The sequence below is a fragment of the Sceloporus occidentalis genome, unplaced genomic scaffold (assembly GCF_023333645.1).
Source record: "Sceloporus occidentalis isolate IW3139 unplaced genomic scaffold, rSceOcc1.0.p SCAF_5, whole genome shotgun sequence".
In the NCBI taxonomy this organism is placed as follows: Eukaryota; Metazoa; Chordata; class Lepidosauria; order Squamata; family Phrynosomatidae; genus Sceloporus; species Sceloporus occidentalis.
In genome coordinates, this window is record NW_028316985.1 from 103212008 (window position 1) to 103238855 (window position 26848).

The following is a 26848-nucleotide window of genomic DNA, read 5'->3' on the forward strand; positions in this document are numbered from 1 at the left end:
TACCAGAATTCTCTGACAGAGAAGGCTAAATGTCTCACAAAACTATAATTCCCTGAATTCCCTAGCATTGAGCCAGGGCAGTTAAAGCGGTCTCAAACTGGATTATTTCTGTAGTGTGTTTGGACCTTAGAAGCAGAGAAGGAAATGGAATATCCGAGGAGTGGTGAGAGTCCTGTATAAACTTTTGTCTTTCCCTTTTCCCCCTGAAAATATATTTTATTTAACAGCTATCTCAATAAATTCTTAACTAGCTAACTATGCAAAATACATTGCTTACCTAGTAATTAAAAGGATGTGTTTTCATCTAAGATATGTACAGTAGGTCTCTGGTTACACCTGCATCACCAACTGAGGAATTTATATTTAAACTGTACCTGGTGAAAACAAGCTGCACTTGCTATATTTAGAATCTTGTGATTTACTTATAAGATAACAAGCTGGATTATCTTTAAAAAAATAAGTAAACTGTTTACTTGGAACTTCATTAGTATACTGCTGCTTTCTTGCTGAATCTTGGTCCTGAATCCAACTATTTAATCCAAACTGGAGTACACCCATTGAATTAATATAACTTGCATACATGTTGACTTGCCAAGTTTCAACTGATTTCATGGATTTAGCTCTAATTGGGACTAGTAACTGCATTTATGCTTTTCTTTGCAATTTACCACTAGTAAAATGCCAAGTACTAAATATCCCAGACACTCTGTTGTTGATGAAGTGTGCCTTCAGGTTATTTCCAACTTACGGTGACCTTGTCATGGGGTTTTCTTGGCAAGATTTGTTCAGAGGAGGTTTGCCCATGGAGATTATCGCATTGGACCAGGAACGTGCCCATTGCATTCTAAAAAGGGAGTGTTCTGGGGGCGGAATGGGCCCCAGAACGCATTTTACCGCACGGAGGAACGCCGCAGCTGCAGCTGGGCATTCCAATCACGTCCCCGATCCATTCCAGGGGGGGTGATTTCCAAGAACTGTTTCAAAGCGTTCCCAGAAATCGTGCCCCCTGGAACAGATTGGGGACGCGATTGGAACGCCCAGCGGCAGCTGCGGCATTCCTCCATGCGGTAAAATGCGTTCTGGGGGCCATTCTGTCCCCAGAACGCTCCCTTTTTAGAACGCAATGGGCACGTTCTTGGCCCAATGCGATAATCTTCTTTGCCTTCCTTTGAGGCTAAGACAGTGTGACTTGCACAAGGTTACCGAGTGGGTTTCCATGGCCAAGTGGGGATTTAAACTCTGGCCTCAAGAAATGTAATCCAATGCTCAAACCACTACACTATACCAGCTTTCCAGACACACTATAGAACTACAGAATTTATCCTGAAAATTCATCCTTCACACACAAAATAAAAAGGGATTTACTGCCCTCCCCTCTAGTATGTTCTCACAGATGCACATTTCTGTACTAATCCCTTTTTGAAGGTAATCTGTGAGGACTAAAACAGCAAACTTGGAATATCAAATGAAATACTGGGAGGGGGATGGACACAGTACATACACAGCTTCTTTTCACACAATTATGGCACAGGCTCTTCAGAGGATTCATGAAGGTATTTCTTTTCCAGCAGTCAACTTGAAAACTTTTTTAAAATACAGAGCTTTACCAATGAGTGACAAGTTTTTCTCCACTTCTACTTGCTTGAAATAAATTACTACATGATAATTGATTAATTAGGAGCTCAAGCTGAAAAATCATCTAAATTTGCATCTGGATAATTTTTTTCAAGCAACAGTCTTCATTTTTAGATTAAACATGTATCTGTTATACCAGGAATCATCTCAAAAAAGACACTCTTTTTCTATGTGAAAGAAGGGAGAATGCCTCTTTTAAACGGATGCTTGTGTAGCTTTCATAAGCCTAACTGTATGTGCATCTGTGCATACATGCACATGAGTATTCACAACATGAATAAACAGGGACGCCTTTTAAATGTATTTAAAGTTTTAGAATTCGTTAAATAAAACCTTGAAGGCTTGTTAGAAAATATATAGAAATAAGTATCACTTTTTCTTGTATTACTGTGATGGACAGAAATACTCTGTACGGATCAATGTTAATAATTTTTTAAATGCTTACCAAGGGGAGCCGTATATCCTGAAGCCCCTCACTGTCACTTCTGAATCTTGCAGATATATGCAGTTAGTTAAGAGAGACTGTACATTTTCATAACTTTCTGGCTTCAGTTTAGATACAGACGGGAAATAGTAAAAGTCCTGCTTGATTAAGTCCGCCATGAACTCTTGGTCAAACGTCAGCTCATGATTGCCTGCTATCACAATCTTGTATTCATATGGCAGGCTACCTAAAAGGGAGGGAGAAATGTTATAAACGCATTTATTATTGTACTTCTGATAAAACCCTAAAACGAACACTGTTCAGGTAATGCAAAAGATGTAGCTGAAGACTGCCAAGAAAAGTCTTAAAAGGAAGTTACAGCCAGGGATGCAATACAGACTGAACCTCTGTGAATACCCAAGGCAAGAAATTTGAATTGATTTACTTGGCTGGTATTCTCCTGTATTTTACTTTCTCTGATTTTATGCTGCATGTGTTGTTTTGATATAATGTACTTTTTAAAGGCACTACTTTCTTCAAAAGTATTAGTTATTAGTCTACTTGAAGTGGAAATACTAAAGATATAACTTTTAAAATAAATAAATGAAATTAAAGCTATAATCCTATGGTCCTAGGGATAGCAATTCAGAGGTCACCGATGAGGTAGGATCTCCTCTTTCAGGTGAGAGACATAATCTATCCTCAGTAAAGGAGACCTCAGTTCTTGCATCACAGCAGAAGTAGATTTTTTCTGCCATTTATGTTTCCTTTCTGACGATGGACTTGGAGGAAAGTGAGACATAAAGCTGGAAAGGCCCTATCTTCAAAGTCTTCCCAACCCTTGCTGTATCTCCAATTTGGGGAGAAGATTATCAGGACAGCAGTAGCTAAGAAATGGTCTGTTTATTACTTGAAAAAACCTAGGAGATAGGGAATTATAAATGGTGCTTTAACCTCCCTCATATATAGAGTTAAATATATGTTGGTGTGCTCTAACAATGGAGTTCTGCCTTTAAAAAATAACTGCCCTGAAAACAGAACTGAGATACATTCATCCAAAATGGAAAGGCCATACTGATGGACAAAAACAATACATCCTGGAAAGGCCTATGTTATCTTCTGAAATTTTTTTAATGTGTTGTTCTTATGATGGCAGTTCTGTAAATGTGGAATATATGCATTCACAGAGAAAGGGATGGGTAAACACCCGGCTTTAACAGCTGAAGGAGGAGGGGGAAGAAGAAAAGTGTTGCACACATTCTTTGCTTCCACAGCCTATGCTGTCTGTTGTGATAATCAGCTCACCAGTTAAATGCTGTCACATTCTGGTCAAATACTTTAAAATATTTCTTGATGCATAAAATATACTTGCAAAGGTGGTAAATTATTTTGTATATAATTATACAGGAGGAGGAGGAGGAAGTGGCAGCGGCAGTGGTGGAAGAGGAGGAGGTGGAGGAGGCAGCCAAGGGGAAGTCCCATCATCCTCAATGGTGACGTGGCAACGTTGCCACGCCACCATTGAGGACAATGGGACTTGACCATCCATGGATTTTGGTATCTGCAGGGGAATCTGGAATGGCTTCCCCATGGATACCGAGGGCCAACTGTACATGGCAGCACACTGGATAGTTCCTTTAAGGTTGAGACTGAAACCCAAAATGGATTAAGTGACTCAGTAACAAAGAAGCCACCAACCACTGCTGCCTTGTCCTTTTTCTCCCCTGAGATATTAGAGGTAATAAAGAAAAAAAAACTTAAAACAAATTAACAGCAGTATTTATGTTAACATTATTTGACTAATAGTTTATGTGCAATGGAGTAAATCTATTGTGACCAGTCCAATAGAGAACCTTGTATGGAAAATATTTATCTCCTGTGTGTTGAGTTTTGATACCAGACAGGGATGAAAATCATCTTAGGCAAAGGGAAGGTTTATGCCCCCTAATGGTTAATTGTTTTTGTTATTAAAATACCCTTCCTCTCTTTCTATATGATTGAGGCAGTTTTGTGTTTAAACACCTAAACCTCCTGTCATCACATCTATGTTATCCCTAGCTCTAAAAAGAAATTCACAAAATCTCACCCACATATTGGCACACTTTAGCAATGCTTCTGGACAGGAGGAAACAATGGAATCTTGCTGAAATCACCCATTCTTAGCTAAACACCTGGGCCAATATAACTGAATCCGATCAAATCACTTATCTAGCTGAAGTTGAGTATACTGCAGTTTTAAATTAAAAACTAACAAAATTAGCTATAAGGCAGGATGGACTACTATAATGAAAACCAAACTGATGTCTGTTCTATTTTGTATTTTATAAAAGGTAAAGGTAGTCCCTTGACTGATTGTAGGGGATGGCGCTCATCTCTGTTTCTAAGCCAAAGAGCCAGTGTTGTTCAAGGACTGCTTTGGTAGTCATGTGGTCAGCATGACTGCACTGAACACTGTTACCTTCCTACTGAGAAGTGGTATCTATCTATCTATCTATCTATCTATCTATCTATCTATCTATCTATCTACTGCATTTGCATGCTTTCAAACTGCTAGGTTGACAGAACCTGAGATTAGTGACAGGAGCTCACCCCACCATGCAGCACCCAGGCCTCAAACTGTCAACCTTCTGGTTATCAGAAATGGCATCTTAACCACTAAGCCACTGCATCCCACTTTATATTATACTTAGCACTTAAATTATCCAAATCACATCTCTAAATGGGCACATCTTATTTGTCCTTTTAAAATGATGTGTGTTTTAACATGTTCTTTTAATTTATGTTGTTTCTTTGTTCATTGTTGTTATCCCCCACCTTGATAAGAGCCCTGGTGGTGCAGTGGTTAAATGCCTGTAATGCAGCCACTCACTCAAAACCGTAAGGTTGCGAGTTCAATTCCAGCGAAAGGGCTCAAGCTCAACTCAGGCTTGCATCCTTCTGAGGTCACTAAAATGAGTACCCAGATTGTTGGGGGCAGTTAGCTTACAGTTGTAAACTGCTTAGACACTGTTAGTTCAGTATGAAGTGGTATATAAATGAAGCTGTTCGTCTGATCCATGGGAAGAGGCAGGTAAGAAATAAATATCACCATCATCATCACCACCATCTCTAAATGTTACCATCATTCAAGAAGGATGTTGACAAGCTAGAGTATGTCCAGAGGAGGGTGACCAAAATGATAGGTCTGGAAACGATGCCCTATGAGGATAAGTTTGGTGAGCTGGGTATGTTTAGCCCACAGAAGAGAAGATTAAGGGGTGGCATGAATGCCATGTTTAAACATTTGAAGGGATGTCCTGCTGACGATGGAGCAAGTTTGTATTCTCCTGCTCCAGAGAATAGGACATTATTATATTATTATTATATTGATTTGTATCCCGCTCTTTTCCCAGGACTGGGACATGCAGCAATGGACAGATAATCACTGTTTAAACTCCCAATTTTTCCCTGTGCAATAAAGTCCATAAAAACATAAAACTGATATTATCTTAGAAGTGACACAAAGCTACTATGAATGCAAAGAGTTGGAACTGCACCTCAGTACTCTTAACAGGAATGGAAGACAACTACAAAATAAATTTGTGTCAACAATTCCGCTGCATTTTCAAAATATTTCTCACCCTATTCAAATTATTCATCCACTGGTTATAGTTGTCACTTCAACCAATACTTTGATATTTAAGGAAATTAGTGAATTTCTCTAAAAGTACAGTCATATTTACATAGTAGTGGATACTAGCACTATTGGTGTCGTGGCTATGACAAGTTTTCTGTCAGTAGCTATTTTTATGAGTTTGCTACTCAGATTGTTTCCTGCTATTTCCATGTTTCTCGTGTCTCCTCTGATATAGGAAAAATGATTATTTTCTCCAGAGTAAACATTAGACCACAATCTTGCAAACTGTATACTTATTTAATTTGTCCTGATCCAGAGGGCTACAGATATTCAGACATACAAATGCCGCAGATCACAGCACTTGTCAATATTAGATCTTCATCTTTGGAAGGAGTGTAGCTGAGTGAAAGAGCTAGACTCTGGATGTTCGTTCTCTGCATCTCCAGTTCAAAGACAAAGGTATCATAGAATATTCCCAAACCTTGGAAAAGACCTACCAATCAGAGGAGATAATGCTAAGCTAAATGGACAAACAAGCCAACCTGATATAAGGTTGATCCTTATGTCCCTAATGAAATGCATGGAGAGGCCTTCTAAGGTAAGGGAGCTCTTCTTGGTGAAGTTGGCCACTGTACTGTACTGAACAGAATGAGATCTACCAATCAAGTTATTTATTTACTTTGTATCCCAGTTTTCTCCCACGTGGGACCCAAAGCATCTTACACTGTATTACAAACTTACAAAATTAACTGCAAGGCAAGCTGGACTACCATAATGAAAACCACACCGATTATATAGTTTTTTGTGGGGGTTTCGGGCTATGTGGCCATTTTCTAGAAGTGTTTCTTCCTGGCGTTTTGCCAGCATCTTTGGCTGGCATCTTCAGAGAATGTTGGTGAAACATCAGGAAGAAACTCTTCTAGAACATGGCCACATAGCCTGAAAACCCCCAAAAAACTATGGATGCCAGCCATGAAAGCCTTTCACTCCACAAACTGATTATCTCTGTTCTATTTTGTAATTATAGAGCCTGTACAGACAGGCCAAAATAAAGCTGCCTTGGGTCACTTTGGAGGTATGCTGTTTAAATGATGCATGCATCCTAAGAGTCCAGAAGCGGCACCAAAGCCACGTTCCAGGCCTTAGGTGAAGACTGTCGTGAAGATTGTATGAAGAGGTGTCATTGTTTTATACAGAAACAAAGATACAGATAGGGCTGGGCTTAAAGGTCAAAATCCAAAGCTCATAACCACCATCCTATTGATCAATCAGAAAATGACAGAAGGATAGCAGCAGCAAACACACCTGGGCTGGAATCCTATTGGTGCTTTATGCATGTGTAAGTTGCCCAGTAGAAACAGTTGGACATATTTGTCCAGTGCAGAATATCCACATTCACATTCTTTTACAATCTTTCATTCAGGTTATTTTAGCTATTATGCAAAGAGATCTTGTAGCATCTTTGAGGCTGAGCAAAAGTTGATGTAGAATAAGCTTTCACAGGTCTACTTCCTTAGATACATTCCTCAGCATACTGATCCCATTGCATGCTGACATTCCAGACTAATACAGCTATGTCTTGGAAATTGCCACATAGATTTAGTAAATTTTAACCCAAAAGTTTTACTACTTTTAAGAAAGGATAATTTAAGAATCCAGAAGAATATAACGTATTATAGAAATGAATACTTTTTTCACATGTCACATTTACAAATAACATTTTCAAATTTTAACAACTGAGTGGTCAGCTTTCCTTTGTTAACATTTGCAAATAAAAAGCTTCTCACTGAAAGTCCTAAATTAGTTCTAGTAACTAATCAATTTCATCTCTACTTAAACATTTAAGCACAATATCCTTAATCTTATGAAATTGTAATGCTTCATGCATTTTGTCAGACCTAAAACAGAAAGTTTACTGACTTTCTTTTCTTACAGCAGCTGTTGTCAGCATCAGATGCTCAATAAAATGAGACATGGGGAGGAAAGAGTGCTGTTAGGTACTGGTTCATCTGAGCAGGTAGGTGGTGTTTTGTTCTGGATGAAAATGCAGTCCTTCTTGAACTGGGTGTCTCTCCAGATATTGTGGGATTGCAACTCAGAACAGTCTACCCAGCATAATCAGTGGTGAGGTATGCTATATGTTGCATCACCAGTGTGGAGGGCCATATCTCCACCCTTGCTACAGTAAAACAGATTTACAGTTTGGTGTCCCTAGCTGACTGATCATGAAGCCTAAATGGCACCCAGTCTCTGTCACCACTTAAAGTTAATTCATCAGCCGTTGTCTTTCCAGGGTAGAGATTAACATGGCCATAGTTACGCCTGCATTATGTTCTGAAATGCACTAATGCAATGTGTTGCTTGTAGAATGGCTACTGGACATTTTCCAGAAACTGTAGTAGGTGTAAAATATAGCTACTTTAGTACTAACTGTAATCAACTACTGGAAGGCCTGTTACCAGAGCTTAAAAATCAGCATGGTTGTGATCTAGTAAGGACCAGAACTGCCTCTTATTCAGGAACCTGCCCAAGTTTTTGCTTGCTCATGGGAAGCCTTTCTCCATGTAAAACCACTTTCTCAAGAGAAGGTAATAGTCAAGAAGAGGGCCTTGGCAGTCACAAGAGCTTGAATTTGGAATTTCTTCCTCAAAAATGTATTTATTTAAAATATTTGTTTATAACTTCTCTGCCCATGATGCCCCAGAGGTGATATACATCAGCCAAAGCCAATTTAAAAGATCACAGACAGAACAGCTAAAACATTATTCAAAACATGTGCTCTCCTTTAAAATAGTCTCAAAACGATACATCCTTTATACTCCCATATCAGCCACCCTGGTTTTAAGGACTGATGGCCAAGTCAACAGCACAATCTTAGCTGCTCATTAGAAGATGAAGAGGGATAGGGCCAGCCTGATTTTCCTTGACAGCTGGCCTGCTGCTACATAAAATGTCCTCTCAAATGTACTCACCAATGAAGGTGGGGAAAAGTGCTATTATATGTTTTCTGATTTTCAGGAAACTCATTTGGGAAGAATAACAAGACACTGGGAATTTTGAAGTTTTCATCTTGTATATTTTTTTTAAAAAAGCACAAACATATGAGACACACATAACTCACATATAAAACACATCCAAAGGAAAAAAGGAAAAAAAAAAACATTCACATAAAGAATAAAAATATGCTATAACTTGTACTATAAAAATACTGCCATAGTAAACTATGTAGACCAGCTTAGTTAATTTAGAGAATGTTTCTCATATTTCCTTTGTAAATATAGCCTCTAATATGCCAAACAATAATCAAAGGTATGTGATTAGATATTTGATACAAACCTAAATATACCTTAGGTAGTAATTCTCAATAGCCTTCTCTGCTCATCATCATCTTTCATATTTACAAAGCTACTATTAACATTCAACATTATTTGACTAAATCTAAATTATCATGGAATCCAAACACTGCCATTCCTCCTCTAATTTATCAGTCATGTTCTCTTTTAGCATAGCTGTTAATATGTCTAGTCTTTTGGCTTCTTTCAGGGTAATTATCCAAATCCTCTATTGTTGGTATTTAGGCATTTTTCCACATCTTGGCATAGAGGATTCTTGCTATTTAAGAATTAAATGAAAAAAATTATGTTCTGTTTTCCTTTCCAAGACACAGGTCATATTCAACAGAAAGATTCATGTGTCAAAAGGAATATCTACATGCAAAATACCTCTCATCAGTTTATGAATTTTACTCAAATTCCTTAGCTTTATCACATGACCACCATAGGTGGAAAAATTCCCTTCTTGCTTTAAGCATTTCCAGCACTTAGTACTGCCAGTTTTATAGATTTTATTAAATTTTGTAGGGGTCATATACCACCTGTACAACATTTTTATATAATTCTCTCTGTAGTTTAACCTGTTTTCATCTTGTATTGACACATCCTGATATATTTCATGAAAGTAAGTCTGCAAAGAGGTTCATGTGGGTTTTTACTTGAAAATGGGGAGTGGGGGGCCGGAGCAAAAAACACAAATTATGAGGAATCTGCACAAAAACATTATTTCCAAGCACACACACCATTTTTGTGCAAAATTAGTGTGTTTTGCAGGGGGAAAAAACATTTTTGCACAAAAACATGTTAGTTTCTGGGAGAAATATTCTGGTACAAAATTATGTTTATGTTCAAAAACACATTTATCATGCAAAAAAACATTCATTTCTAATAAGGGTTTTTAATGAAAAATGTCAAAACAAGTCCAGAAACACAAGTGGGTTTTTTGAGCATAACTGGTATTTTTGTGTAAAAGACATTTTTTTAATCCCATGTTTCTGGAACCTGTTTTTTTTGGTGTGGTTTTCATATTAAAAACAATGTTTTCCACATACACCCCATGATTTTCAAGCAAAAAATAATGTATATTACTACGCAGAATAATTTCTTTAAATACTTTGGGATGTGCAAATACCATAAAAATGCAGAAATATTAATTTTCTCCTGAACAATCTAGCCTCTCAACAATTCATAACTGAATGTCAAAATTCAGGCAGGCTCATATAGGAGGAGGTAATCTTGCAGATATCTTGGCTGCAAACTATTTAGGTTTTCAGGTATCGAAACCGATACTCTCACTTGAATCTAGAATCAAAGTGGAAGTTTGATGCTGTTAGTTTAAGACAGGTCATACGCAGTTTATAAAGTGTGTACCCAACACCAGTCTGTTGATCACATTTTGACTTAGCTTCAAAACACTTTTCAGAAGCAGGTCACAGATGCAGCTCATTATATTAGATTAATCAGCGGTTATTAAGGCCTGACCCACTATGGCCAGTTCTGCCATTCCAGATCAAAAGACACTAGTTTTTATTCTTTTTAAACTAAGACAAAGATTTGCTTTATTTATCCACTCTGTTTTTCATGGTTTGCTTCAGCACTGTATTTAAAGCCTTGTTAAATTTTATTGATTTTTATTGCTAGTGCTATAATGCTTTTAATATTGCATATGGAGCTTTTATTATATTTATTGTTTTAAAATATATCGCAACCTGGGAACACTGCACTGAAAAAGAGCCTACAAAGGGGTTAGCTGCATGACCCTATGTATATTTACTCAAATGTTAATTCTGCCATCTGAGTAGTCAGTTGGACTACTCTCACTGTATTTTGCAGCTGTCATAAGGCAGATCTGTACAGTATGTCTGCAGGCTCCTATTTCAGCTCAGAGATCAGTCTTGCACTGTGGCAAAACATCTTTAATCATTTTTCTTTTAATTCTGTACAGCTGAATTTTGTATGTGTCCCAAACTTCCTTCTTTATTTTCCCCCAGTTCTGTTTTAATAAACCTTCATCATTAACATGATGACAGACTTGTCAGTCCAATGGTTGTGTCTCTGTATGTGTATAGTTTCCAGCCAATAATGACTGTTATTCACTTTTTATTTTTTCATCTACTAATTGAACTGTAACAAATATCTTTCTATAGTTTGTATACCCTAATTATCACACACTGCATTCCTCTTTTAACAGCATATCACACATACATTATAGTGAAGACAACACCACTACAAGATATTGCAGTTTTCATCTAACAAAGTAACAAAATTGAGATATCACTACTTAGATTCATAACTCATATTACTGCTGAATAATAATCTTGTACTCTGATAATAACAAAAACAATAAACTTGATCATGTATCTGTGGTATATATACCTGACAGAATTTACTCTTAGCAATAAGTAAGCATTGAATCTGTGCTGTGCTTGGCTTTTAGGGACTTGATGCACCCCAACATGTTTGATCACATTCATTCATGTGTGTGTGTGTGTGTATAAACAGAGAAGGCTAGATGAAAGCTATTTAACAGCTGCTAATATTCTGTGTTCTTGCTTTCCCAAATCTGGATGGAAGGGCAGGCAAAACATAATACTGATGACCAATGACCAGAAGCAGGGGTGGCTGGGGTGACACAAAACAAGGTCATGGCTGTCGAATGACTACCAATGCTCAGAAATGAACCAAGTTGTTTTAAAACACTGAAGACATGGAAGAAACTGTATGCTCTCTCTCTAAGCTTCTAGACCTGGAGAAGTGAGCCACCTATATTCTCGCCAGTCCTCCCCTAGCCCTAAAGACCCAACCACCTCCTCTCCCAAATCCTCCATTCTTGGCAAATGGTAGCATCTGAAGCCACAGCAGAGGCACATGGGGGGTGACAGGAGGGAAGGAAGGGATGACATCCTTTCAGCAGAATTTGGCAAATTTTAAAGTGAATAATGATAATGACATGCTGATGTTGTACATACTGCAGCAATGGTAGGATGGGTGGGCCCCAGAGCATCACTCAGTGAAGGATGGTTTCCCCATGTCATCATATTCATTAACTAAACTCCCAAATTCACATTGGCATTTCTTCTCTTTGTGTTCATCTTTGACATGGCAACACACAAATGGGACAAAGCTTAGGGGAGATGAGCACCTGGGCTTTCATTCTCTACATGTTGCTAGTCAGTGCTCCATGTAGATGAAGACAGAGAGAAATGGGGAAAATACCATCTTCACCCATCCTTTCTCTGCTACTTTCTCTTTGTCACATAAAGAGAGGACAGAGCAATGGCTCCTTGGAAGAGCTGTGGCTTGTGGCAAGGATTATGCGGGCTGTCAGGGACTAACGACACCTGAGATCCCCCCCCCCCCATGGATCAGATTTTGATCTGAGTAAAAGAAGTATTCTAGGCTTTTAACACGTCACCTCTTCACCTCATCTGGAAGGCTTTCCAAGCTCCCTAAACCCTTCCCGGGGTCTAGCAGGTCTCATCTAAATTCTTTTCTAGGTTTGTACTTCCATTCCTGCTTTTTCCTCATAGCTAAAGTGTTTTAAATTGGCCTGGCACATCAGTACTGAATCTAAATTCCACAGGAACATATTCACCTTTTGCTAGGTTCCAAACTTACATGCAACATTAGCTCTATACTTGGACCTAAATGCTTTTCTGTCTTTTTCATATACTTCTATAGTCTGCTCAATAAAAAAATGATATGTTTAGCTTTAGTGATACATATGTGCAAGTTACTAACAGCTGCTATGCTTTACTTTGATCTAGATATTTTATTGAATAGATTTTAGTATTCTGTAAGAGTAGTGGCAATCATATAAATGCCCACTTAATGCTTTCCCTTTCTCATTTCAACCTTTTAGAGTATCACAGTGAGTGATATAGTAAAGATAGCATAACTGTCTTAGATTGCATTTTAAGCATCTCGTTGACAGTTCTGTGTTTAAACTCTCAGCTGATGACTAGGAAATTTACATTAACATTGAAAATAAATACACCTTCTTAAGTCATCTATAAACTGTTATAGCTAAGCATAATTGAAACATAAAAGCTAGCAATTAAATAAAACATTAAAATATAAAAAATATTCTTTACTTCAGCACCTGCATTAGCAAAAAGAGAAAATGCACATAAACGCCAGGAAGACTATTTTTCTTTGCTCAAAAATTTGACTTCCATTTGGAATCTAAACCATTTCATTTAAGAAAGGTCCACTGAATTCTACAGAACTGCTTTCCATGTATAAGTGACTGGGACAGCTCATTTCTAAATCTAAAATGACATTTGTAGTGGCTTGGTTAGACAAATAGGAAAACTGATAAGCCTCCTCTCAAACGTTCTCCAAAAATAAAAACCTTGCTTCAATTCTTATCTGCTTTCTCCATCTGTGCTACATGTGACCAAGGATAAGTACTTTATTTTCTTTCACCCCAACTGTTGTTCCAATAAAGATCTTTTCCTTGAAAACAAATATAAGCAAGCCTGTGCTTTAATTCTGTTCCCTGTATTTTCCTCTATGGAACCATAAATTTAATCCCAGTATATACAATATTAAAAATTCCATGGGCTGGAATTCTGTTGGTGAGATACAGGTGTAAGCTTCCAGTACTCCAGCACATGTCCTTTTCTAGCCATTGAGGAACAAAGTATCCAATATCTCCTTAAACTACAATCCCTTCCTCTATGCAACACCAATCTAAAAACACAGGGGCACATGCCCACAGCAAATCAGCTGCTGGTAAGTCTCCAACCACCATCTGGCTGCAGTTTTTCTGGTAGGAAAAACACAGAGCCATTGCCCTGACAAACCCCTGAAAAGCATACTTGAGGCCTAGGAAGGTGACAACTATTCCTTTTTCTAGATTGTAAAACTGCAGCTAAATGGTGCATAGAGGGTCTTACCCCAACCAGCCAACGACTGGCCATTGAGATTCACCCCAGTGCCTTCAAAAAGTTGCTGCACAGCTGACAGTAGCAGAACCTCAGCTCAAGTATAATGGTGACAAAGAGCCCTTCCATTCTCAGCTATAAAGACACTTCTACTTGTTTGTTTGTTTGATATCCTGCTCCAGAACTCGAACTCAAGACAGCTCACAAAATTAATGAAAAAACAATGTAGATAAAAGATGGTGTTTCTGTGTTGTGTGCCGAAAGTTGCTTCTGACTTATGGTGACACTAAGGTGAACCTATCACAGGATTTTTTAGCAGGTTGCTTTAGAGGGTTTCCCATTACAATCTTCTGAGGCTGAGACTTGCCCAATGTCAGCCAGTGAGATTTCATGGCCAAGTAGGGAATCGAACCTTGCTCTCCAGAATCATAGTCCAACGCCCAAATCTCTACACCACATTGGATCTCAGGAGATTATTGTTAAAAAATTTCAGTAAAGCTACTTATAATGTTTAAGAATTTTATTTAAAAATAAAAAGGGGGTTTTTTTAGGTTAAAAAGCTATACTCAGTGTAGCTTGTAAGATCAAAACACATACAGTGCAAATAAAAACATGCCAAAGATTGCTAAAGTGTAATTAAAATACATATAACGTTTAACATTAAAAACAATGTAAAACATCCATTAAAAAACTGAAACAATAAAAAGTCATTATAAAACTGTACAGCACATTATTGAATTCTTTAAATTAGTCAGTTACCAAAAGCCAATTGCAATCAATGTCTTTGCCTGACAATGCAAGGACAAAATTTAACCCCCATGGCTAAGTTACAACTAATTACTATAAATAGTAATATCACCTTATTATCATGATATGGACATAGGTGCAAAGAAATAGTAATAATTATTTACTTATTTCATTTCTACGCTACCCTTCTCCCAGAAAGGGACTCAAGGTGACAGATAAAATCATTTTAAATTTTATTGTAAAGTTTTATTGTAAAGATTATTTTAATTGTTTTAAATTCTTTAATTCTAGATTAAAAAACAATGAAAATCATCTAGCTAAAAGCGAAAGATTTATACATGAATCTCTGGCTGAAGCTGACCTTTCTCCCTGTGGGTCTTGCGCCATTGACTTTGACAGATACTTTTCAACCCAAATGGAAAAAAGACATTGACAATAAAATCTGGGCCTTCTGGATGATACTCTTCAGTTCATGGGGCACTCAAAAACTAAAATGGCAATTATACAGCGCATAAAAAACTTGGAACCCCAAAACCATTGTAGTCAGTCTGCAAGTCAGTTCAGTTATTGGGAATGCACTGGTTCATTTGTTTTATCAAATTATATGATGAATCTATCAATTCCCAAATATAGGGATGCTTTTATGTCAACTAGATTAAATGTACTACCCTCAGCATTACTTGAGGGCAGATACAGTAAAGAGCTTATTGCACAGGCCCTGGAACGGGCCTGTTGCGTTACCAAAGGGGGCATGATGAGAATGGGAGGTGACATAGAATGCAGTTTACCGCACAGGAGAACGCGGCCACTGGAAGTTCTCATCATGTTCCTGAAAATTGCCTCCTCTGAGACACATCTGGAACATGATGAGAACATCCGGCGGCGATTTTTTTAAAAGCCTTATGCGTGGAGTGTTCCCACTCTGTCTTCAGCCAGCGACTTGTATAAGGGGGTAGGTCGGAGCAAGCCCCATGGCTTAAAACAATAATATATAAATATACATGACATAGATAATTTTATATATGACTAGCTCACAGTCATATAACAATTTCAAGGGTGTTATATCTGGTGGTGGTGGGAAGGCTGTATATTCACATGGATCTTGCCAGGTAAACAACTCCCGGGCAGTTAAGCATTATGTCATCAAGATGGTCAAAGCGTGGGAAGCTTGAGGCTAAAGGGACCAATTATATAATACCTGAAACTCAAGGGAAGGGATTTTACTGTACTGTGACTTTAGCTTTGACAAAAAAGTCACGGACCTGTCGATTTTGGTTTCTTTCTTCTTCAATAAAGGTGTTCTAAGACTAAAGTCTAGAATCTCTTTTTTGGAGTCTGGAAGGGGACCAGAAAACAAGCTGTACCTGACAAGTACACACCTCATTTTAAAGGTGAGAAGAGCCTTAAAACACATACTGTACAAAGTTTGTACTCCAGTCACTAGAACCTGAAATTCAATGAATTGACAGGAAACATAGGCCAAGATCCTCTTTAAAGTTCTACCTGTGTAGTTACACAGGATACCCATGAACAGGTATGGCAGAGCTCTCCTGGCATTCCCCACAGCCAACTGGTAGCTAGGTCACGGGAATGGTGGAGATACATCTGTTGCTGTTGCACTGCCACTGAAGGTGTAGTGAAAAACTGGATCCCTCCCTGCACAAGATCCCTAGTAGTAGTCATGCTGCCATAACACACACACCCGCCAAGAGGATCCAAGCCACTGTATGAAATGCAGAGCTTTGGTAGTCATGCATTTCGACTATTGGTGTTACCTGTACTTTTTTACTTCGGGAAGGGGGCAAATGAGGGCACATTAATAATAATTTTGCAAGCAGTCTAAAATGTTAATTTTTGGATCCTTTGGGGAGATTTGAGGCATTTGTCTATTTTTAGAGAGTATTTGGGGGAAGACTTTAACAATGTAATGAGTCACTCTTAAAATAACAAATAGCAGCAAATGTATTATTTAGGCTAATAAAACTAATACCTAAAGGTTTACTCTCTAAAATAAAGTTGCAACCTCTGTTGAAATATAAACACAGCAAGACTTGAAGATTGTTGAAAAGGGGCTGGTTTCACTGAGAAAGTAATTAGAGCACACAATGAAGCTGGACATAAACATGGAACTGGAGAAGGTATGATGGACAGAAAAAATAGGAGAGGACAAATTGTGAGTTAGAAAAAAATTTCAATATGTATTTGAAGACTGGAGAGGAGGAGAAGAAAGAGAGAGAAGCCACATCTAGGAAAGCAGAAAAGCGCTAGGAGTGGGATGAGAGGGTTAAAGAATGCTGTGTAGGAGATAGCAAGAAAATGTGGGAGAGGGTGAAAGCTCTTGCCATATGGTGTCAATTATTCCTTCAACAAATTAGCGAATTCACAGACTATGAGAATGAGGGAGAGAAGAGGCACAAGAGTGAGTTATTTGAGACAAGGAATTATTTCAAGGAATCTTGAGTAACTTTTTATTTATTATAGTGCAATGAATTAAGAGACTACTTCGAACACTAAAAACTCCTTGTCAGATATTTAAAACTACATTCCATTAAAGCATCATGCAGTATGTTTGAAGATTATACTACCAGCAACACAATAAACGATAAAAGCACAATAAGAAGATTATCTGCTTTAAAGCTGATACGAAGTAATCAATGTATTTCTTGCAAATGTCATTCCAGCTTAAAAAGAGAGAGAGAGACCCCATTTATTGCAGCACATTCAACTTCTGGGCTACAATACTCCCCACATTTATGTCCTATTGAATCTCAAAGACTTTACTTAATAATAATAATAATAATAATAATAATAATAATAATAATAATAAAATTTATTTCTATACCACTATTCCTCAATGATCACAGTGGTGTACAAGATATATAAAAACAATATAAAACGACAAAAACCCCTCCAACCCCCCCACATATACAATATAAAAACAGTTAAAACATCATAAAAACCCCAATACACATAGCTGACAAGAGAAAATGCATATGTACATCGCTAGAAGGGGAGAAGAATCACAAAAGAGCTCATGGGGGGAAAGCCTGGAGAAAAAGGAAGGTCTTCAGAGTCCTTTTAAAAGCATTGAGGGAGGTGGCTGTACAGAGCTCGTCGGGCAAGGTGTTCCAGAGTTGAGGGGCTTAATCTTCACTGTTGCCATTGGCCCCTAAATCTCCCTTCCACAAGGGCTGCTGCCACACTGCAGAATTAATGCAGTTTGACACCCCTTTAACTGCCATGGTACCATCCTATAGGCTCTTCAGGTTTGAAGTTTGTTGTGTCACTAGAGCTCTCTGACAGAGAAGTTTAAATATCTCCCCAAACAATAAATCCCAGAATTCCATAGCATTGATCCATGGCTGTTAAAGTGGTGTGAAACTGCATTAATTTTGCAGTGTGGATGTAGTGAAGAAGTTCCACTGGTGACCCCAGATAAGAGAAGAACAAATGGAGGAGAAAATGAATAGGAGAGTAGATTTAAACATCTTCACCTGTATGCGGTGAGGCTGTTCCTGAGTGCCTACCCAAGCATTCACTTGCAACTGAAAAAGTATACACAGGCCTGTTACAGACTGCCAGAATAAAGCTGCTTCGGGTCTCTTTGGAGGTATGCTGTTTAAATAATGCATGCATCCTAAGAATCCGGAAGCTGCACCAAAGCTGCACTCCAGTGCTTAGGAATGGAATGTGGCTTTGGCGCGACCTCCGGACTCTTAGGACCCATGCATCATTTAAATAGCATACCTCCAAAGAGACCCAAAGCAGCTTTATTTTGGCAGTCTGTAACAGGCCACAGTTAGACCCTCATATCCATGGGGGATCTGTTCCCGATCCCTCCACAGATACAAAAATCATGGGACCTCAAGTCCCATTGTCCCTAACTGCAGTGCGACATACACATGGCCACTAGCACAACCACATGCACATGCTACCATTTAGGACAAAAGGGCTTGCTTCTAAGTTTAACAATTAGTTGTTGAAATAATTCTTTTATCTACTCCTGTTCTTCTCCTCATTTTTTCTTTTTCTCTCTCCTCAAATTGCATTCTGGAGTTTTGTGTCTCAACTTCACACCAAGCTGTCTCATCCAATCTGCCCAATTTCTGAGAACTCCCCACAGAAATCAATTGAGAAATTTACATTCTCACTTGAAGCATGATTGTCCAAAGCACGATTCTCCCCACCACACACACAAAATGAAAGATAGGAACAATGTTTGGAAATTTGGAAGTATAGAGTTGCAACTAATTTAGGCCTGTTAGAGACTGCCAAAATAAAGCTGCTTCGGGTCTCTTAGGAGGTATGCTGTTTAAATGATGCATGCACCCTAAGAACCCGGAAGCTGCACCAAAGCTGCACTCCAGTGCTTAGGAATGGAGTGTGGCTTTGGCGCGACCTCCGGACTCTTAGGACCCATGCATCATTTAAATAGCATACCTCCAAAGAGACCCGAAGCAGCTTTATTTTGGCAGTCTGTAACAGGCCATAGTCACCATTAAGCAATTAGTTTGCTTTGGGAACAAAGTCACATCTCAAAACATAATGTGACGACTGGAAATGAAGCTGTTTTATAAGTTTAAGGAGTAATGCCTTCTATTTACTTTTTAATTTATTATTAACCATTTTAGAGCAATTTGGTCTTAGGCAGCCTCAGAATGGCTTCTGGCCACTCCTGAGACATGTGTTGTATGAATGCCCTGCCTCCAAAGTGGTGGGAAGCCACAGTTTTGGGGCCATCTGTTTCAGGCCTGAGATATGTTTCTAAAAGTATAACTAAATCAGTATTCTTTAATATATAACTGTAAAACTAATCTGAAAAGTTGTTATTCTAAAAATGAAATCTTTATCTGATTATAAATATTAAGATTCTACCAGCAAGAATGAGTCTTCAGTAACTCTGAGTTGTGTAAAATACAAGGCTTGGTGCATGCACCGCACTGCGATGCGTGCACAAGCCCCATTGTTTTCAATGGAGCTCAAGCAAATGTGGTATCACACAGGGGAGTCTGGAACAAATCCCTTGTATAAGGGAAGGGCCCACTGTATGTATTAAGCTTAAAGCAAGGAAGAATGCCCTTGGGGGGGGAGGGGGAGGAAGCACATGATTATATCAACTATTCCAGAGTAGTGATTTAAATAATGATTTAAATCAAACTGATATAAATCAAATCCACCCTGCTTTCAAGTATTATGCCATTCTTTTATAGCTAGATTTATTTTCCAGTTAACAATAGTAATGATAGCAACAAGCAATCTAATGAATAACACAGAAATGAGGCCTGCCAGGTGACAAAATTCTTTTTCAGACCCTACAATGAGTAATACAGGGGACCCTTGTTATACGCTGGGGTTTGGTTCCAAAATCCCCCGTGTATAACAAAATTCGGGTATGTTCAAGTCCCATTAAATATAATGACACAGCAAAATGGTATCCCTTATAAAAAATGGAAAATCAAGGTTTGATATTTGAAATTTATCCTTTTTTTTAACATTTTCAAACCGTGTATGCTTGAATCCATGTATAAAAAAATCCGTGTATAAGAAGGGCCAACTGTATGATGAAATTACTTTTTAAAAATAACTCAGCTTCTCAAGAGTAATTCTTCTTTTAACATTCAACAGCCTTTCGTAAATTTGAAGACAACAACCATAAAATCAATTGTTCACGTACATCATGTTAAAATGTATTTCAATCACCATATTCTTGCTTTACTTAAAATGTACCTTAACCCTCGGCATTGTTTTAATAAATTAAGATCATTATTACCTCTAAACCCCAAAATATTAATTCTGAATATTTAACTTACAGGTGTTTGTTATAAATGAGTCTAAAATATATTCAATATAGGCTAGAATTCTATTGATTAGTCTCAGCTAGAGTAGATCCACTGAGTCAATTATTAAATGGTGAATCAACACAGAAGTACAGTTCACAGAAGCTAAGATTTGCTGGGGCTAGGGGTGAAGGACCCCTGAGAATATGGAAAAACCTCAAATAAAAAGCCCTATTATTTTTACCTAAGAGAAAACCTCTCTAGGAATCTCTGAGTCCTACAGCACAACTCTATATTCAACGTCTGCCAGACACTGATCATAGACTCATACTGGAGGGCCTACAAATGCTCTCTAGGAACTTCTAGGTTCTCCAGCACAACTCTATGGTCAACATTTGGCAGAGCTGTGCTGAAGAACCAGAGATTCCTAGAGGTAACATATTAATCAAAACCGCAAATAATCAAATCCGCAAAAGTCAAAACTGCAAATAGGGAGGGACAACTGTATAACAAATTGACTGAAAGGCTCTACTCTAGTTGAGTCTAACAATTTAGATCTCCCTCCGCCATCCCAATGCGGCACATGGTGGAAGGAAGATGTGTTCTCTAATGAATGGAGGGCAGGATAAATTGCATCACAGGGAAGGGAGGAGATGGAAGTTTAAAAAGCCCTTGTCATCTTCCCCCCTTCTCTTCTTCTTTTGAAAATTTTGTCAGAGGAGTCCAGAGCACAAAGTGAATGGCAGATTTCTGAACTGCTGAGCTTAAGCAGAAATGCCTTCTATTTACTTTTAAGGTTATCAGAAGTTGTGCTGGGGACATGGGGTTCAGGGTTCATGTGCCCTTACTCCTTTTGGACCTGCCCCAAAGGTAGGGTCCAAGCAGGAGGTAGCCGAGAACAGCAGGGGAGCAAGTGTGGGTCAGGCAGTGCCCCTACATGGACAAAAGGGGCCCAGTCCAGTTAAGTTTCAGAGACTTCTGGTGTGGCTGCTGTTATTCCTAATTGGTTCATTGGCTCTACTCTACTTGGGACTAATAATAGGATTTGCACAACGAGTGAAATTTCAGGTTTTAACAATTTTTCTGATTCTTCCTTTGCTTTTTTTCCCCAGCCTTGCTCATAGAACTCCAACCACATTCTATTTAATAAAAATAGTGATACACTCAGTCAGTATTACAAAGCATGATCAGTTTTTTGTTTTGTTTCTAAAAGTAGGACTTCGTTTCCACTTTATTTTACAACAAGTTTAGAACATTACAGGAATGCATGAAAATCACTGCTTTCTTGCTATGTGGAGCAGAATTTCAGAAATGGAAGCCAAGCGTTGGTAGAGAGGGAATCTACACTACTATCCAAGTCATCAAACACATACACACATTTTCTTTATATGTATTTCATGGCTGCAGTGCAGCTGAGCCTCACAAATTTTTTTAGTAGCCTCCAGTTTGAAACAAATAATCACATTTGTTCTCCTCAAAGAGGGGAAACAATGTGAATGGCAACTCTTATGAAAATAATTATAGATTAAGATTCAGTTAACAATTATGGAATGAATATTCTGTCCAACTTGATACTTTTAAAATCAAAAATGCACAGTTTTATATTACATCTTCATACATCTGAGGAGCACACAGTAACAAAATTTTAAAGTCAAAGTGCTTTAACACCAAGGCTAAATTAGCATTCAAGATTCTCAAAAGTGTGATGTTTTCCTCAAAAGCAGAGTTTTAGTTTTATAACCAGATTAAATGTAACTGACTTTCAAAATTATTTGTAATATGATACTCACCTAACCATTCATTGAATTTTTTAACTTCACTAGGAAGTCCCAGTTCAGTGAAATCACCAGCATGTATTAAAACATCTCCATATGGCATTTGGATTGGATCTGTTCTGGAGTGAGTATCAGATACACATACAAAACGAGTGTATCCTGGAGGCTTGGGAGCATCATGTGGAACAGGATCCACCCTATGTGAAAAGCATTATGGCACTGTTACAGAATATAATTGAATGCACATTATTATCTACCTATCTAGATCGCAAATATATTGCATGTTGTCATCACGCATTAGTGTTGGAGACTGGTATCTCAGTGGGTGACCTTGGGCAAGTCACGCACTCCCAGTTTTCAAGGAGGGCAACAGCAAACCTTCTTTGAATACATCTTTCCAACAAAACCCTGTGATTTATTTGCTTTAGGGTTGCCATAAGTTGGAAATGACTTGATGGCACACACAACAACAACAACTCCATGCACATCAGTAAAGTTGCTTTATATAGTTGCTATGGAACAATCAGTTAACTGGAGTTAAGAGTATTTGAGCTATGATATGAAATAAGGGTCTGTCAATCTGTGAATGTGGGAACACTGCTAGTGAAGGCAACTCAGATGGGTACATGTTGCTAGCAGCCCCTTCTGAATTTAGAAGCCTACATCTGTGTAACAGCCTGAACATTGCCAATATTGAATGAACCCCCTGCTGTCTCCACTGGTATGGATGCAGGGGGTTGGACTGGATGGCCCTTGTGGTCTTTTCCAACTCTATGATTCTATGTTCCCCCTCATGTGCCCCATCTCAGTGCTTTATTAGCAACTGGTCCATCAGTCACTAATAGTTGCGTCTCATCTCCATGTCTCATTACGTATCAGCAAGTGTTTGAATACATTCATGTGGAATATTAACTCTGAAGTTCAACTAAATCAGTAACATACAGTTAAATACAAATAAATAATTAGAAAGTGATTAACAAATGATAAATGATACTATTTTCATAAAACTGAAAACTTTTAGGTGGCTCTTACAATTTCCAAGATACTTCCATGTTTCATTATACAGAACCAAAAATAAAATCTCCATGATTTGAAAGATTTATCAGACGATTATTTACTCATGAAAACTCATATGTTAAAAACACAGACTACTGTCCATCCATGTGATTGCAACTGTACAAATGCTGCTAGTGGGCCAAAGCTATATTCTCTCCAGTTTAGTATGCAAAAGCTTTTGGTGCTATTTCTACTTTGGAAAAAAAATGTAAAAGAGATGTATTGTGAACAACACATTTTTACTAACATTTTTTAAAAAGGAGAAATGGTGCCAAAGAGTCTAAATACTGACATCTAACCACCTTTCCCACCAGTCTTCCTGTCCACTTCACAATCTTAACCACTTCATCTGTCCAACTCTCACAGGTAATTATAAAGTATAAGTGTAGTTTGACTATCACATGGTATTATTTCAATTATTACCCCTTCATCTTCAGTTTTAAAAAATCCTTCTACAACCCCTTCTGACCTCATAATTTTTCTTCTTTCATAGGAACATATTTCACATCTCATCAAATTTGGCTTTAATTAGAACAAAGCAGCAGATTTAAAAACATCCTATGCAATCATATAATTTAACCAAGCTTCTGTACTCTCCTTCATGTAAAGTTATAAAAACAAATCTGTCCTCTTACCTAAAAGAAAAAGTATATTATAGATGTTTAACTTCCTTACAACATCTTCTATACTAAAATTCAATGCTTCATTCGGCTGTTAGAATTTTTCCTTTTGTAGTTATAATTCACCATGTTACATTACAAATAAATCATCTTCAGAACAATTAACTTTACAGATGTTTTTCTATGCACAAACATCAAACAGACACATTAATTTAATTACACTTTAAGTGTCCTGTGCCTTTCACATACTGTCAGTATTAAAGTAAGGCCCATCAGATGTGCATCCATGCTATTACATTATTTGCTGCCAGTGTTTTGTTTGTGAATCTCTAGACAAACTATGGGAATTACTTTGTCCCATATCAGATTTCATTTTAAAATAACTGTTCATATAAGAATGTAGGGTAGTCAATCATTATTGGTATAATTCCATCCATAGTAAAAAATACCTGTGACTGTCTGTTGACATTTTATTAAATATTAAGCTGCATTCACACAGAGTAACTCCTAGCATCTCTTAATCAACATACCTGTTTCATCCAAATGTTCCCTAGATACTCGTTTTTTACTGGTCCATCAAATACCACACTGACACAGCAATAACCATGCAGAAGCCTGTGCTATAACAATAAAGTTCTACTTACATTTGCACATGTGGGGGCTGGAAACGTCCCTGGTTAATGTTGTAGAACGTGAATGCCTGTGTTGGGTTTGAGCTGTACTCATCAACTTCAATTATGAGTCTACTGTGCTGATGCCTTCTAGCTGTCATAATGTGCGACTGGGCAAAAGCCATGCTTGCTTTGTGAGGTGGTGATATAGCTTTTTCAGGGAATCATATCCATTATCTTCCTACATTGGCAAAAACATCCATATTCTCTTCTTACTGCTTCACGCACAAGCTCCCATTCTGAAAACCTGAAAGCAGACTTTCAAAAATATTGCTTGTGTAAGTGTTTGACAGTCAACACTTTATTTAAGATTTAGTAGAGGACTCTAAATACTAACAACTTGGGTATCCTATTACAAATATTTTCAGATCAGCAAGTTAATAAATATATACATCTATGTTTTATTGGGTGAACAAGGACAAAAACAAACTTAGCAAAAGAACATATAGAACAACATGTTTCAACAGTTAGAATGTTAAATCATAAATCTACTGAACAATACATTACTGCTTAAAAATTACGTGCCACATTCTAATGCTTTGCAAACATAATTATTTAATTGTAATTTCCCCTTATTAGTGGATGTTTATATTATTGCTAGAATCAACTGCATGCCTGTGCATGAAGAGATTACAAGTGAATGTGTGTTCCAAAGAAATCAGTACAAGGTCTGTTTTGTCATGTGGTTCAATGGCATTCATAAAACTATGAATTGCTTACAGGAATGTTATAAGAGTTGTAACTAAAAATGCTGCATTGAATTCAGAAGACAGGTACAGTATCACAATATGTTCCCTTTCTCACAAAAAAATCCATACAGATTTTATTCAAGTTAATACATTATTCAAAATTGGATGTATCATATATAAATTATTCCAGTTGCCCCCACATAATATCCACTTATTCACAAATTGTCTCATATTCATTTTGTATCAGCTTTTAAATGTAGTTCCTTCAGCTTCATAAATCTCCACCGTTTGTTCTGCAAGTCCCAAATCTGTGTCAGAGTGGAAGCATTCTGTACTTTTTGCACTAGTAATTGCTGACAGCTTTCAAAAGATTAAACAAAGAGGTTCATATGATCCAGGCATATTTCACCTGTCAGCTAACCCATCCTGTTATTGAGTTCATATTCACTTATTACATATTTATCAAATTGAAAAATATCTTTCTAGAATCACTCAATTATGCGGTACACTGACAACATGTCTTTAAAAATACCATGAACAAGGAACACACTGATCATTTTTCTCAGATATATACAAATACATTTATTCCTCCATTTTGTGCAGTTCTTCAAACCTCCACAACTACTCAGTGTCAAAACTGGACACTCAGGCCTGTTACAGACTGCCAAAATAAAGCTGCTTCGGATCTCTTTGGAGGTATGCTGTTTAAATGATGCATGCATCCTAAGAATCCGGAAACTGCACCAAAGCTGCACTCCAGTGCTTAGAAATGGAGTGTGGCTTTGGCGCGACCTCTGGACTCTTTGGACCCATGCATCATTTAAATAGCATACCTCCAAAGAGACCCGAAGCAGCTTTATCTTGGTAGTCTGTTATTTTTGTTGTTTTAAAAAACTATCATCCACTTTCTACATATTTAGCAGTGTTTTATTTTATGAACTTGAGGTCAAGGAGTGGGAGGAGGGGGCATGCTTTCAGAAGAATTTTTAAAAGCTGCCCAGTGCATTTTTTAGAAAGAAAATTTGGTGCATGAACTTTTAAAGATAAAAAAAAAACTACTTTTCAACTTTAAAACAAAGCTCTATGTTAAAAGCAGTTGGTGGGAGGGTCCAATAAACTTTAGGAGGAAAATAGGCATGAATACTAAAGCATGTGCTCATTCTCCTTTAGATTCCAGGTAGATTCTTAACTTCATGTTCTTCTCCAAGGTATCAGAATTTTGTCAATTAAATTTTGAGTTTTGCAACATAAGTATTTAGCATTGGCTTTTAGTTAAAATAATAATAATGAACTGTGTCCAAAACAGATCTTGGAAATAAATTGTTAATTGACATGTCAAGTTATTGACTTGTTAGAGGTTGTCCCCAAACATGGAGTGACTTGCTATCCTGCCTGATTAACAATGAAGTTAATCCTGGACATTAACAAATTAATTATTTTAAGAACATTAAAATTCCTTAGTGTGGATGGCTCTTCTTCTGGCTGATTATGAAAAGAAGGTCTAAACTTTAGACTCTGAAGAGAAGGATTGAAGAAAGGTCTTAATGACCGCTCTGCTGCTAGGCCAGCCAATCTTTTGTAATGAAAGATAGGAGGTTCTAGAAAAAAAACTTCACA

The 26848-nt window shown here is 37.6% G+C and overlaps 1 protein-coding gene across 9 annotated transcripts in view; it reads right to left on the reverse strand.

Annotated features, from left to right (window-relative positions):
* Nucleotides 1-26848, reverse strand: part of LOC149312606 (metallophosphoesterase domain-containing protein 1) — a 144831-nt gene that overhangs the window by 92532 nt on the left and 25451 nt on the right. For 8 of the 9 annotated variants that reach the window (XM_089524970.1, XM_089524966.1, XM_089524969.1 and 5 more), the window contains exons 4-6: nt 24516-24800; nt 22211-22392; nt 2081-2306 (exon numbers count right to left, since the gene is read on the reverse strand). In XM_089524970.1, coding sequence (XP_089381096.1) covers nt 2081-2306; nt 22211-22392; nt 24516-24667 — 560 coding nt within the window. In that variant the 5' untranslated portion in view covers nt 24668-24800. The remainder of the gene's footprint in view (nt 1-2080; nt 2307-22210; nt 22393-24515; nt 24801-26848) is intronic. The other variant, XM_089524963.1, reaches the window with a different exon arrangement.